This window comes from Podarcis melisellensis, assembly GCF_964234715.1.
Source record: "Podarcis melisellensis genome assembly, chromosome: 1".
NCBI lineage: Eukaryota > Metazoa > Chordata > Lepidosauria > Squamata > Lacertidae > Podarcis > Podarcis melisellensis.
In genome coordinates, this window is record NC_138528.1 from 31,435,991 (window position 1) to 31,449,957 (window position 13,967).

The 13,967-nt window shown below is 40.7% G+C and overlaps 1 protein-coding gene across 1 annotated transcript; it reads right to left on the reverse strand.

The window, feature by feature from the left end:
• Positions 1-52: 52 nt before the first annotated feature.
• Positions 53-13,958, reverse strand: BBOF1 (basal body orientation factor 1). The gene is made up of 11 exons (XM_081912342.1): positions 13,843-13,958; positions 13,429-13,699; positions 12,283-12,348; positions 10,932-11,075; positions 9,710-9,790; positions 9,112-9,182; positions 8,714-8,858; positions 6,962-7,455; positions 4,545-4,649; positions 3,229-3,297; positions 53-476 (listed from the first exon to the last, which is right to left on the reverse strand). Exons 1-11 carry the CDS (start codon positions 13,881-13,883, stop codon positions 359-361), a joined length of 1,605 nt encoding a protein of 534 aa, XP_081768468.1. The 5' UTR covers positions 13,884-13,958; the 3' UTR covers positions 53-358.
• Between the last annotated feature and the right edge of the window lie 9 nt (positions 13,959-13,967).

The following is a 13,967-nucleotide window of genomic DNA, read 5'->3' on the forward strand; positions in this document are numbered from 1 at the left end:
TTGACTTCAGCAAGCTAAAGCTTTGAATTGAATTAAGGCAAAAATCAGAAAGTTTCGCCTTATCAAAAAGGGCTTTGAACGAAATGCCCTCCTTTTTTATTTCAGAATACAGTTATACAATACAAAGACTTTAAAATGAAACAAATGTTACCAAGAAATAGGATTCCATCTTGCAAGAAAGCATTAGTGAATTTTTAAAAAAGAAAGTCAAGTTGCCTTGAAAGAATAATTGAAGTAGTAAATTGAAATGTATAGAAAACATTTGAATTTCATCACTGCAGCATTATTTGCCTGATAGACCTGGAGCCCATGAAGAAAGGTGGCTTTCATTATATATTTTTCTTGATTAGCAGCCATCTTAGTTGGATTGTGGTGGTATAACCTGAATATCTGGAAGGGATGAGCCTTTACGAGGTGACTCTGATAGTGGTGCCTGCTGAGTGATGAACGCATAGACAGGAATTGTATCATCAGTGCTGTAATGGAAAGACAGTAAGAAAAGATCAGCATTAGCACATACATTCGTCCAGATAAGCCTAACAATTGCCCTCAGTGTATTACACTTTCCATCTCAATGGTACTCAAGATTTCAGCAGCAAATCTTTTCACATTTAGGCTATAGGCCCAAACACACCCACACTTTTAGGGATGTTTCCCCTAATAGAACTGTCTCTCCTGCTCTGAAAACGGTTCTGCTGTGTTTAGATCTTTGTGGGGGTGATCCTAGATCAGGGGTCAGCAAACTTTTTCAGCAGGGGGCCAGTCCACTGTCCCTCAGACCTTCTGGGGGGCTGGACTATATTTTGAAAAAAGTAATAATGAACGAATTCCTGTGCCCCAGAAATAACCCAGAGGTGCATTTTAAATAAAAGCACACATTCTACTCATGTAAAAACACCAGGCAGGCCCCACAAATAACCCAGAGATGCATTTTAAATTAAAGGACACATTCTACTCATGTAAAAACATGCTGATTCCCAGACCGCCAGCGGGCCGGGATTAGAAGGTGGTTGGGCTCGATCCAGCCCCCAGGCCTTAGTTTGCCTACCCATATCCTAGATAGTTGACAACAAAGGTCCTGGCCGATACTAAGGATGTCTTCCTGTGGGTAATGTCCTCAGCCATGCACATTGGAGGTACTGTGCCCTTGTCTCCATTTTCAACCTATTTTGCAGCCGTGTACCTTAGGCCAGCTGTTAGCTGGAACTCCAAAGACTTCCCATTTTGTTGAGGAGATTGTGTACAAGGAGATTTCCTCAAACCTTGCAAATTTAGGGGTTAATTGTGTCTGCTACCTTTCCCCCAGGAACTTGAGATTGAGGATTTTCTGATTTTCCAGGGTTGCTCCCATGGTCCATGTCCTCCTCAATGTCCTCAAAACAGCTAGGAGGTTGAGCTGTTTGGGGCACAGAAGGGGGAGCCTGCCTCTAGCTGCTTCCCCCCCCCCCACTCCTTTCTCTGAAGGGACGAGACTATCAAGACCAAGTTGTGGCACTTGCCGTGATCTAATAATTGTAGCCTAATAGCTGCACAAACATCATGAAGAAGGAAAATCAGTTGCTGGACTTCCCCAAACCCCATGCAAGTCAACAAAGAGGTGATAAGTAGGCCAGATTGAAAACAGATAATAAACCCAGTTCCCCTGCAAGGGAAAAAGTACTGTATTTCTCAGTGTGTAAGAGAAAAAAAGAGTGTATACAGTGCCTTTAAAATGCCATTTATAGATAGGTAGCCGTGTTGGTCTGCCATAGTCAAAACAAAAAAAATTCCTTCCAGTAGCACCTTAAAGACCAACTAAGTTAGTTCTTGGTATCTGAAGAAGTGTGCATGCACACGAAAGCTCATACCAAGAACTAACTTACCGTAGTTGGTCTTTAAGGTGCTACTGGAAGGAATTTTTTTTGTTTTAAAATGCCATGTTCTGGAACAGAGCATAGCAGTGGGGGATAAAGTAGCCCTGAGCTGTTTTTCTTTCTTTCTAAATGTTTATAGAGCCGCATGACTCCACAGTAGTAATAATAATAATAATAATAATTTATTATTTATACCCCGCCCATCTGGCTGGATTTCCCCAGCCACTCTGCGCGGCTTCCAACAAAATATTAAAATACAATAGTCCATCAAACATTAAAAGCTTCCCTAAACAGGGCTGCCTTCAGATGTCTTCTAAAAGTCTGGTAGTTGTTTTTGACATCTAGTGGGAGGGCACTCCACAAGGTGGGTGCCATTACCGAGAAGGCTCCGTGCCTGGTTCCCTGTAACTTGGCTTCTCACAGCAAGGGAACTGCCAGAAGGCCCTTGGGACCTCAGTGTCCGGGCAGAACGATGGAGGTGGAGACGCTCCTTCAGGTATACTGGACCGAGGCCGTATAGGGCTTTAAAGGTCAGCACCAACACTATAGGACTTTAAAGGTCATCACCAACACTCCCAACAACCAACTGTGCTCGGAAACGTACTGGGAGCCAATGGAGGTCTTTCAAGACTGGTGTTATGTGGTCTCGGCAGCCACTCCCAGTCACCAGTCTAGCTGCCGCATTCTAAAGACAGTCTGCATTTTTATTATAAATGGTTTTCGGTTCAATGGGGGGAAAGCATTTCTTATTATTTCCCTTGTCATAGTCTTACCCTCCTTTCCTATTTCCACCTCATAGCATTCTCTCAAGACAGAGTCATGTCCGTTTCTTTCTATACTCCCATTTCTTCTGCATCCCCATCTGTTACCCTCCCTCCCTCCTCCACAGGTCTCTCTGCATCCTATTGGACCTCTCTGTCTCTTTTTTTCTCTAATTAGAGTCTACATCTCCATCTCTCAGCAACCCTGCTTTTTTCTTCCTTTGTGGCCATCTTCCATATCTACCTTTCTTTCACTGTGTAAATTGCTGGAAGAGTGTTGCCTTGTGTCTGTTGATATCAAACTCAATGAAGGAGTCAGACATGAACTAGCTACAACATGCTGGAAAAGATAATGCTAATTCCATCACATATATCCAAAAAGATAGAAAGTGAAGATGTAGTAATACAAGCATTCTATCTCCTACCTTATTTTCTGTGGCTTTCGGTTGGACCTAGTCTGTCTTACATGACACTGGCAGGATAGATCTTCCCATGCTGGCAGGGTAACATGGGAATCGCCCATGCAAGTACTAGCTACCAATGCCCTTTCCGGAAAGTGGGACAGTGCTACAAAAAGAACTACTAAGTCACTAGATAAATACAAATTCTCTTACCCAGCGTTCTTTGGTTCTACTAAATTTATTGTGTCTGGAGTTATGGGAACCAAAGCTTGACCGTATTTCCTATAAAACAGAAATGACAGCAAAAATCATTCAGTTCCCATTTCTGTCATTTTCCTTGTGATGAGAGTTGGATGAAAAGAAAGCAGACACTGATCTGTTATCAAGCATTTTGTCTCTCCTCTGCCCAGAACTCCCAGAGTCAATGCTATTCTGTGACCCTGCAAAACTTTGGGGGAATCATTGACTCTGCAATGAATCTACACACCTGAACTTCTGTTCCATTTTCTCCTCCTGAATAGTAAGTTAGTTTGCACTTTATTTCAATACTATGTGTCAGAATGCGCTAGTAACTAAGGCTGTGAGCCTAACCATGTCTACTCAGAAGTTGGTCCCACTGAATTCAATGGAGCTCACTGCTACTTATTGCCAGATAAGTGGGATTCGAATCACTGCTTAAATTTTCAAAACTAGAGAAAATACTTGACAATTCTGCCATTTTAAATTTTAGTACTTCTTAATAAAATCTGGATACCCATTTCCCCCATTAGCTAGTTAGGACCTGTACAAGAAAAAGGAACACAGAAATATTTTTCCAAGCTACTCTTTCCTATTTGCATTCTTGCTCTAATGCAGAGCATGACATCCAGTAGCATCCATCCTTTTCAACAGTGGAGGCAGGACTTGCAGAAGCTTCCATCTTCTGCTTGCAGGAGTTAACATCTCTTTTTTGTCCTGAGTATGCTAGGAAAGCAGGGCAGCTAGAATTTCTCATTCTCAGGCCTAGTGGTTCTAATTCAATCAAAAGCAAAATATGGTATTTACATTCTGCAAACCCCTCCTTCCAAAAAAATCTGGTTTAGCTAGTGAAAGTTCCAGTTTCAACATTTCCTCCCCCAAAACCACCAGAGGAGTGTTTCCAACTACCCTTCGGAAGCCCTGCAAGTTACTGCAGGAAAGGAACTATGAGCGATCACGTGAAAGGGATATTTCTAGGACCAAGCAGAAACTATCAAGCTCTCTTGTTATTTTTTGCCATTGCAAATTCTTTGTTAATGCCATTAGTTATTATATTAGTACTGAAATGTTGTGTTTTTCATTTGTTATATTTTGCTATTATGTTGTTATGAAATTGTTCCTTTGATGTTGACTTTTGTTATAAGTCACTTTGAGCATGATTCTTTTTGTGGACCGTTTCTCAAGGGTTTCCGTTTGGCGAACAAGTGCTGAACTGAGAAATGGGCAGCTACCAAGTGGGTGAGCCCTAAGGATTCTATAGCCCTTGCTCACTGTAACAGACTGGACTTTACCGTTGTTTAAGGCCATTCATTTTTGCAAAGAGTAGCCTCAGCACACTCTCCTTCTGCTCCCAGGTCAAATCAGAAATGTCCAGTTTTCCTTTCTGAATATTTGTCCTACAGAAAAAAATATAAAATCAAGAAATCAGTACCTTACGAGCATAAATCTACAAATATATACCCTAAATGACTGTGTCCTAGATCAGTTGGTCACTGAACTGAAGGAGGAGGAAGTGACCCTGGACTTAATCTTAAGGGGCATCCAAGAACTGGTGTGATTGGGAACAGTCATTGTGCCACTAATGAATCCAATATATGTGCAAATGAACAATTGCCAAAGTCCAACGCATCACATTTGACTTCAAAAAGAAGCTTCTAAAAAATTAGGGGACTCGTAAAAACCTCAATAATAGCAGCTTAGATCAGGAAAGACACCACCAAGGTTCTCCTGGAGGTGCAACCATAAAACCGCTAGCACGTTTGCAAAATGGACAGTCCGGTATGGTTTCAAATTAGATGGGGAACCATGTGTTGAGATTTCAGCACTGCAGGGGGATTGGGACTAGATGCCCCTCGGGATGCCTTCCAACTCCACAATTCTATGATTCTTAGGCCAAGATGGTGCCACTGCAATTAAGGAGCAACTTCAAGGAAGCTATTAGATTCAAGAAGGAATATTTCTGGGGGGAAATGGGCCAAATGAGAAAAAAAGGAAATCAAACTTCAGCCAAAAAAATAAAAAGCAAGCAGATGGCAAGGAATGTCCCCAAATAAATAAATTTAAAAATGCATTTACATCTAACAATAAAAAGTATGTAAATTAAAAGTAGAAGCCAGCTGGACCTTTAGACTACAAGGGTGTCAAAGTGTGCAGGTGGAAGAAAGGGAAATCATAGAAAAGCTTTTGCTGCGGAAGATGTAATGCAAGCACTTGCACCTGAACTAACTTTATCAGGAAAGGACTCTGAGGGACTAAGGCAAATGGTGGTGACAAGAGACAAAGGTATTATGGACAAAATAAAAATGATCACCTGATCCAGATGGCATCCAACTAAGAGTTCTTAAAGACCCCAAACTGCTGATCTTGTAACAAAAATATGTAGTTTGTCATTAAGACTGGTACTGTATCTGTGTTTGAGGACTGGAAAGTGGTCAATGTAACACCAATGTTTAAGAAGGGATCCAGGAAATTACAGGCAGGTTAGCTGAACATCTGTTCCAGGAAAACTGGTGGAAAAGGTATTAAAAATAACATTATAGTATACAGAAGAACAAGCCTTGCTCAAGAAGATTCAGAGCTCTTTGAGAGCATCTTGAAGCATGTGAATAGGGGTGATCCAGTAGACACAGTGTGCTTGGACTTTATCAAAAGCTTTTGATAAAGTACCTCGTCAAAGATTTGGGTAAGCTTAACAGTCATGGGATAAGAGGACAGGTCCTCTTACAGATCAGTAACTGCTGGGGGGAAAACAGGAAGCAGAGAAGAGGAATAAATGGATAGTTCTTCAAATGGAGAGATGGAAGAAGCAGAGTCCTTCAGGGATCTGTATTGGAAGCAGTGCTTTTTAAACTTATTCATCGTGATTTGGAGTTGGGGTGACATCCAATAGTTCAGGTCGGCAAAAACAAACAGGACAAAGGGATTGTGAGGAACTCTAATAGGTTCTTCCTAAACTGGGTGAAGAGACATTAAAATGGCATATGCAATTTAAGTACCACGTGAAGTGATACACACTGGAGAAAGAAGTCCTAACTTCACATATCTGCTTATGTGGTCTGAACCAGTGGTGCCTAATCACAAGAGAGTTTTAGGATCATGACATTAAGAGCTGTTTTGACAATAGAATTGACTACCTGAGAAGGTGATGGACTCTCCTTCATTGGAGACTTTTAAACAGGGATAAGATAACTACCTGTCAGGGATTTCTTAGTTGTGTTTCCAGCATTACAGAGGGTTAGATTAGATGACCCTTTAGATCCCTTTCAACTCTACAATTATATGGCTCTATCTCCTTACTCTTGTGCTGCAGTAAGCTTCTCTATCTGGCTTCCAGGTTTCTCTCCAGGCAATGCCTCTCCTTGGATATTTTGGCCAGGATGGAATGTGCCCTTAAATTCTGACAGTGCATTTCGCTTGCCAGAATACAGGATAGAGAGGGTGTGTGAAGAAACTAGCTTATTGTACAAAAGTAAAATTTTCATTTGTCACTCCACCCACTTTACCTTTGGCTCCACTCACTACTGGCATGTGGGCCCAGAAGGTTGCCAAGAAAGAAATGTGTCTCAGGCTAAAAAGAGATCCCTACCCCAGCCCTGTCCTAAGACAGTCTAAATTGAGGTGTGCTATTTCGCAGGGATTTTTACACACTTTCTGTTTCTGGCAGCCAGGGCCACCAGAAATAAAACTTCTACAGTTCTACCACATGTACCATTTCTCTGCTTCCAGAAGGTCCATTTGTACACTATTTGTGCTGTGCTCATTGTTGTTAAAGGTTCTGATTTTAGGGTATTCATCTTTCCCTGCATATGCTGCCATCATTTTTCTCTGATATGCATCTTGAGCCACCTGCTTGTAGCACTTTCTGCTGGTTATGATCTCCTGTTTCACCTGCTCCAGAGCATCTAAGAAGAACTTCTCCACCTCAGTCCTTTGGTCCAGGATATTTCTGGCCAGTTTCTTCACTCTGCTCATCTCTCGTTCCTTCATTTCCAGCAACTGCTGCAGCTTTGCAATTTCTGTCTGGCCTGCCTGGTTCTGCATCAAAGCCTTCTGTTGGGTACTTTCAACTTCAGTTTTAAATTCTCGGGTCATATGATAAACAGCTTCTTCCAGTTTTTTCACCTTGTTTTGCAGGTCCTGGATCAGGGCTTTCTGCTGAGTAATTTGCCGTATCTTTTCGTGAACTAACAATTCATTGGTTTCCTTTAAAAATAAATAAATAAAATTACTTGCAAGGTAATACTGTTTGAAAGCTGTCTTTTGATTATCAAAGCTTTCAAACAATTAAAATTCTTGAAACGGTTATAAACAAAATTGAAAACTTCAATGGATCACAGACTAGATTAAAATTTGTCCTGCTTGCAACATTCACCAATCTCAGATAGGCAGATTAAAGAGTCCACTGCTGAGCAGCTTCAACCCATGCTCAATCTGATAAAAACAAACTTAACATAAGCTTTCTCTTCTAGTTAATATGCAAAACTAGTGCATATTTGTATTTTGGAGCAAAACTACTATAGGTTTCAGGTTAGCCACAGGTAGTTGAAACGGACAATGTTCAATTGGAATGACTAATTTATGTTTAAATCTAGAACTTTCACAATAGTGATGGGATTTGGACTAATGTTAAAACTATTCTGGCTCTGATATATGACCATAATAATAAATAATGGGTGGAATTCAATGCTGTGCTTCTTCTATTGTTCAGTCTGCACAAGCAGCAGCCTGCCAGATGGAACGATCCTGCCTCCCCCATGCACTGTTCTGGGGTTCTCCTGTCTGCCAGCTCAGAGCCAATTTGGGATGGTTGGGAAGAGGGAGCCCAATCGCAAGTGGGTTGAGCTGCTTAGGTAAATCCCACCCACTGAATATATCCCAAAATCTCAAAATACCGAAGGAGAAAATATAGAACATGGTCTTCAGTGGACACCTATTCATGCATTACTGGTGTGTAAGGCATGCTCAAGGCCCACAACATGACCACACCCCTGAAATTACATCCCCAGGCTGCATAACCAATGTCCACATGTTGAATGGTATCTGAAAATGATTCCATATGCACAAGCTGCTGTTCAAATACAAGGATCCACGTGATCAGGACACTTACACAACCAGATGTACTATTGACATCTAGGTGCCACATATAGGTGTAACAGCAGCTGCTCCCATGTTTGCATTCCTTTGAATGCAGATAAAGGCTAGATAAAGACTAGCCTGGGAACAAGTCATCAGCCCTGCCCCTGTTTCAACACGAGTGCCCTACATGCAAGTAACATGTGAATTGGTGTTAGAAGCCTTTTCATAACAGAACAGGAGCTTTAGCTTCCCAATATACCACCAAATGTTAAGTGATTTTGGCATAGATATGGAGAGATACTAGCTCTCATGAACCTGCACAAATAGAATTTCAAGGGATCTTATGTATAGGATAATGAAAAAGGTAAGAAGTCATAAACCTAACCTTCTCCTGCAAGAGAAAGGCATTTTTCTCCTCCAATTTTTGCTTGGCTTTTTGTAACTCTTCTGTTTCCTTCATGTGGTATCCAAGAGCCTCATGAAGACGAACATTCTCTGAAAAAACAGCTTTTCCAGCAGCATCCAACTGCCTGAATAAATGTAAAGACTATTCAGCAGTTGGAATCACAAATTTCCTGTATTAATCACAATACGTCACAGTGCACAAGCTGTAGATACAAAACAAACAGATGGAGACAGCATTCATGGGTGTGTTAAGGCTGCTTTGGGTCCAGCATCATATTTACTTATCAGAAACAAAGCACCCATGTGGATATCCTAGGAATTACCATACTTTAGTACCTTCACAATGGTTAAAGAACAGAGAAATCAAGTAAGTCTTACATAATGGCTTCATGGTGAGCCCTTTCTGCTAGCATATAAATCTTCTTCTCTGCTTCTCTTTCAAGTCGTTGCTGAAAGAAGCATAAACAGATATTTTGCAATGAAAATCAGGCATAAAGCAGCATTCACATTTCAAACGTATGTGAAGGAAGTGTTCACCACTTCTGTGTTATAGAAAATGACAAAAGGTTGCACTGTGAAAGTTGAGGTTCAAAACAGACAGAGGCAGAATGGCAGAGATCCATAACTTTTCCTTAAAATCTGTACCTATTTCCTTATTTATTATTTCAGGTTGGGGGAATATACAGAACAGGCAAAATATTGCAAATCTGGAATCTGGATCAGTACAGTACTTCATATTTCTTCATTCCATACATATCTAGGTGGTTCAAAAAGTTGACCATGCGATAAGTAAAAAATCTTAATAAAAATTTTTATAAAAAAAAACAAAAAGTTGACCATGCATAGACTGCAAGCCCCATATTGCTGCCTCGAAGCTGTTTGAACTGGTGGAATGAAGCAGACATCCTGTGCATTATCGCAAGGACTGTGCATGCTGAAACAACATATGCACCGTACTACTGCCCAAACACTATACCTTTTCTTCAAGGAACTTTTTCTCCAACATGCAGATTGTTTCCTGATGTTCTTTTTCTGTGATTTCCATAATTTCATTGAGCTAGGATTTTAAGAAATATTTAATTATTATTATTATTATTATTATTTTCCATTTCAAAGTGTTTTTATTTTTATTTTTTTTATAAATGTTTTTATTAGATTTTCAAATACACAAACAGGAATTTAAAGTTCACTTACAAAAGAAAAAATAAACAAATAATTAAAGAATGAAGAAAAAATTCCACTTTCAAAAATATTTTTACATAACCAATCGGACTTCCTCACATCTCCCGTACCTTGCATTCTTTACTCTTTAGAATGTCAGCAAATTATCACCTTTTTTCTTAATTCATACTTTTCCAATATTTTAATTTAAGATACTCTTTGTCAATTATTTAAACCTTTTAGCACCTTTAATAATAATTGTCATTTAGATGGTTAAAATAATAATTAAATAAAAAAAAAGGAAATATTTAATTATTATTTTAACCATCTAAATGACAATTTAAACAAAACTCTCTAGAGCGGTATCTCACAATATGCCACACGTTTTTCTTATATGTCCGTATTGCATGCCTTGAAACTCACAGTGCTTTCACTATCTGTTACCTGAAAATGTACCAGCTCACTTTTTCACATTTTTGCAAGTTTGCATATCAGGTAACCAATGCTTTTTTCTAGAAAAATAGTTGCCAGTACTCACCGTGAAGTTGTTACAAGAAGTACCACACTTTTTAACAACAACGAAAGAGATGCCAGTACCGCTTCCCCTTCAAAGTACAGTGAAAAAAGCACTGCAGGTAACACTTACTTTGTGAGCAATGCTGATAGCACAGGCCTTGCATACCTTCTCACATTTTGACATAGCTTTTAATCTTTGTCAGAGTATATAATCCAAAATCTGCTACACACAAATCTTGAAAATATCTCAGTTGAAGTGCGCATCACATTATATATGATAAGCTTAATAAATTGCTAAAAGGTCATCAAACTGCAAATGTAAACACTTGATTTTCTTACAAAAATCCAAGGAAAAAACTTTCTGTCTCATTCTAGCAACTTCTGAGCCTGTCTCTCAAAACTTCATTTCATTTTTCCAAATTACACTTTGGCAGTCCAGCACAGCTGCACTTTAGCATGACAGTCTAGAGATCACCCAATGCACTTCTAACGCTTAGCAGAATAGATGCTAATAAACTTACATCTTCAAGTTGTTTTTCCAAAAGAGCTTTCTTTTTGCGAAAATCCATTATCATTTTCAGCTCAACTTGAATTAGGCCAATTTCTTTGGCCTTCTTGTTGAATTTTTCCTCCATCTCCTCCAACTGTTTGGTGTAATATTGTACCTGCAAATTAGAAACTTTTAGCAAGATAAAAAGAAAAAGAAAACTAATGGTGCAATCCTACCCTAGGTATCTGCTGGCCGAATGGCCTTTGGAAGTGGAAGAACTCCTTTTCCACTGGTGGAATTGAACCTACAGAGGCAGAACAAGTTATCCACTGCTAGAACCCTGTTGTTACACTGATGAAAGACCCCATCAGATGAAAAATTACACCAGCAAAATCCCAGAGGTAGAGTGGCAGAGAAAAGGGTAGGGCATGGAAGAGAAGCATACTATCAGTGTTTGTAATTGCACACTCATATCCATGAACATGGAGGAAATCTATGTGAGGACACAAACTGGCTTAAGTTCTGATTGTCCCACTGATTACCATGGGAGGAAACAGAGAAAAATGAGCATACTGCATTAGGATCAGCTTGATGTGTAGCATGTTTAAAAATAATTCACATTAAAGAGCATCACTAGGGAAGAGCTACCAATAAAAAAACTAAAATAACTTAACAAAATGAAGCTTTAAATGATGACCTTTTAGAACCAAATAATAGTATAACAATTCCAAGTCAGTTCTACCTCCAGTTGCATAAGCCAAATGTTGATGAGAACTCCATCTCTGACTCTAGGCATGCTTATTTAGAAATAAGTCATTGAGTTGAATGGAACTTAATCCCAGGTAAGGGTGTGTTGCCATGAGGTTGAGTATTAACATACTTTGGACTTAGTTTTTTTCCGGCAAATCCTGCCCCCCAAAAACAGTTAAGGTAGGATTGCCATATTCCCAAAAGTGAAAATCCGAACAACGTTGTTGAGTTTTTTTCTTCTTGGGGACAGGGGAGGAGGGGGGGACGGGACAAAATTGTTAAGAACACACATGCACCCCAATTATGTTTTTAGACTTTAAAAATGATTTTTAAAGCATTTATTTTTTTAAAAGAAAGCTCTACTTGCCATACGTCCAGGTTTTCCCAGACATTTTGACGCTTCGGCAAAAATCCACCCGGATGCCATTTTCAGAGCCTGAACATATGACAGCCCTAGTTAAATACTTAGTCATGACTTAAAGAGTTGAACCACTAGATATTAGAAGATTAAATATATTTACTGTAAAACAGTCTTGTGCAACTTATCTATTGTCAGGTACAACCCAAAATGTGCTTAGTCTGCTTTTCAGTGTGTCATTGTACCAACAGAATCAAAAGACATGTCTATTCACCAGTTCATCGTTCTCTTCTTTGGCTTTTTGCTTCACCTCAATCAACTGCAGCTTTAGCTTCTCAATCTACATATTAAAAAAAGAAAATGAGGAAAAAAATCAATCATTTTATGGATTGGAAAAATCCAGTTCAGGGCTGACATGGTGGAATGGAAGAACAAAGAGCTTTCCCAAAGTGAGGGTGTGTGACTTAGCTAAGCCTGACAGGACAGCTTTATAGTTTTGGTCCCTCCACACATTAATTAGATTTAAGCATGTTAGTTATATGAGGGTGATTATTTCATACTTTCTCCATATCTTTATTTGCAAAAGTGCTACAGTAGATAGGGTATTTGCTGTGAAAGTCTTACAGTCAGTGGGCTGAATAAGTAGGCTGTTAAATTGTAAAGGAAAGCCAAACTATACATACTGAATGACACTCCATATTAGTACTTTTGTACTATTGATTTTGAAGACCAATGGAAAACGAAAGGATAATAGTTTTGGCAAACGCTATCTGTTGCAAAGAAAGAAAATCTAAACAGTGTTGAGGAGAAACACTTTCCTCCTCATCTAGGTTGTTTTCCCCCTTAAAAAGCGTAGCAGTGGCGATTGCTCTGAAATTCTATGTCACGTCTCAATTCTGAAAGTACATGCCATATGACAGGTGTGGGGAACCTTTGGCACTCCAGATGTTCCTGAAGAGGTGGGTCCCAGCCTTTGGCCACTCTTGCTAGGGCTAAAAAGGCAACATCTGGAGGGTTAAAAGTTTCCCACACCAGTTTTAAGATTGCCTAATGAATACAACAGCAATCAGTTCCTTCATTTTTATTTTTATTTTGCTTGTGGGTTTTTTTGTGTATATACACACGTATACAGTGCTTTTTTTCTGGGAGGATGCAGGGGGATGCATACCCCTAAACATTTTGTGCATCTAAGTTTGGCCTCATTGAGGGCAGTATTTCAATATGAGTAGGAAAATGAGAGTACCCCTAAACAAGTTTTTAGAAAAAGAGAGCACTGCATATATATCTGTGTATTAAAACCGTGGAACTAGACAGATTATTCTGAATTAGCTCGACAGGCTGCAAAGATCGTAGCCTTCAGCGTTAAGGGGTAGCAACTCTGCAAAAGGAGGAGGAAGTTCGCCTGCTGTTCCACACCTACCAGATCTTCCTTCTCCATGTCCTGCTTCTTGAGGTAGCCCATCACGTCCACCGTGTCCCTCTCCAGCCGCCGCTGCTGCCGCTCCAGCTCCTCGTTGTTCTGCGCGAGGCGGCGGGCGGCGGCGCGGTACTCCTTGCGGGAGAGCTCGGTCACCTCCAGCCTGGCCTCCCATAGCGACGCCGCAGCTTTAGCCCTGTCGGCCTCCGACTCCTCCTTCAGGGCCTTCACGTCAACCTTCTTGCCGCTGCCGCCGGGGCCGCCCTTCTTCCCCCTGAGGGAAGCGAGCGACACCGCGCCATAGGAGGGTCAAGGGGGTCCGGGCGACTCTCGCCCCCACCCGCCAGATTTGCCCGGAGAGGTGGGTCCCAGCGCCATCCCGCCCGCCCGCCCGTCCCCGTCTCCCTAGCTACCTACTTCCCTCCTTTCGCCGCTTTCGCCTTCCCTTTCCCCTTCATGTTTCCCCCTAGAAGCCACGCCGGTGTTTTCCCTCGCGGCGGCCCGTTGCTACGGCAACCGGGCGTCGCGGGAAGATGAGGACG

Bases quoted from the DNA above. Each gene is read 5' to 3' on its own strand.
- BBOF1 (XM_081912342.1), bottom strand. From the start codon at position 13,883: ATGAAGGGGAAAGGGAAGGCGAAAGCGGCGAAAGGAGGGAA. The intron at 9,183-9,709 runs GTATAGTGTTTG...TGCTTCTTTCAG, and splicing joins AAAAGTTCCTTGAAGAAAAG to CAACGACTTGAAAGAGAAGC. The intron at 7,456-8,713 runs GTTAGGTTTATG...TTATTTTTAAAG, and splicing joins CCTTTCTCTTGCAGGAGAAG to GAAACCAATGAATTGTTAGT.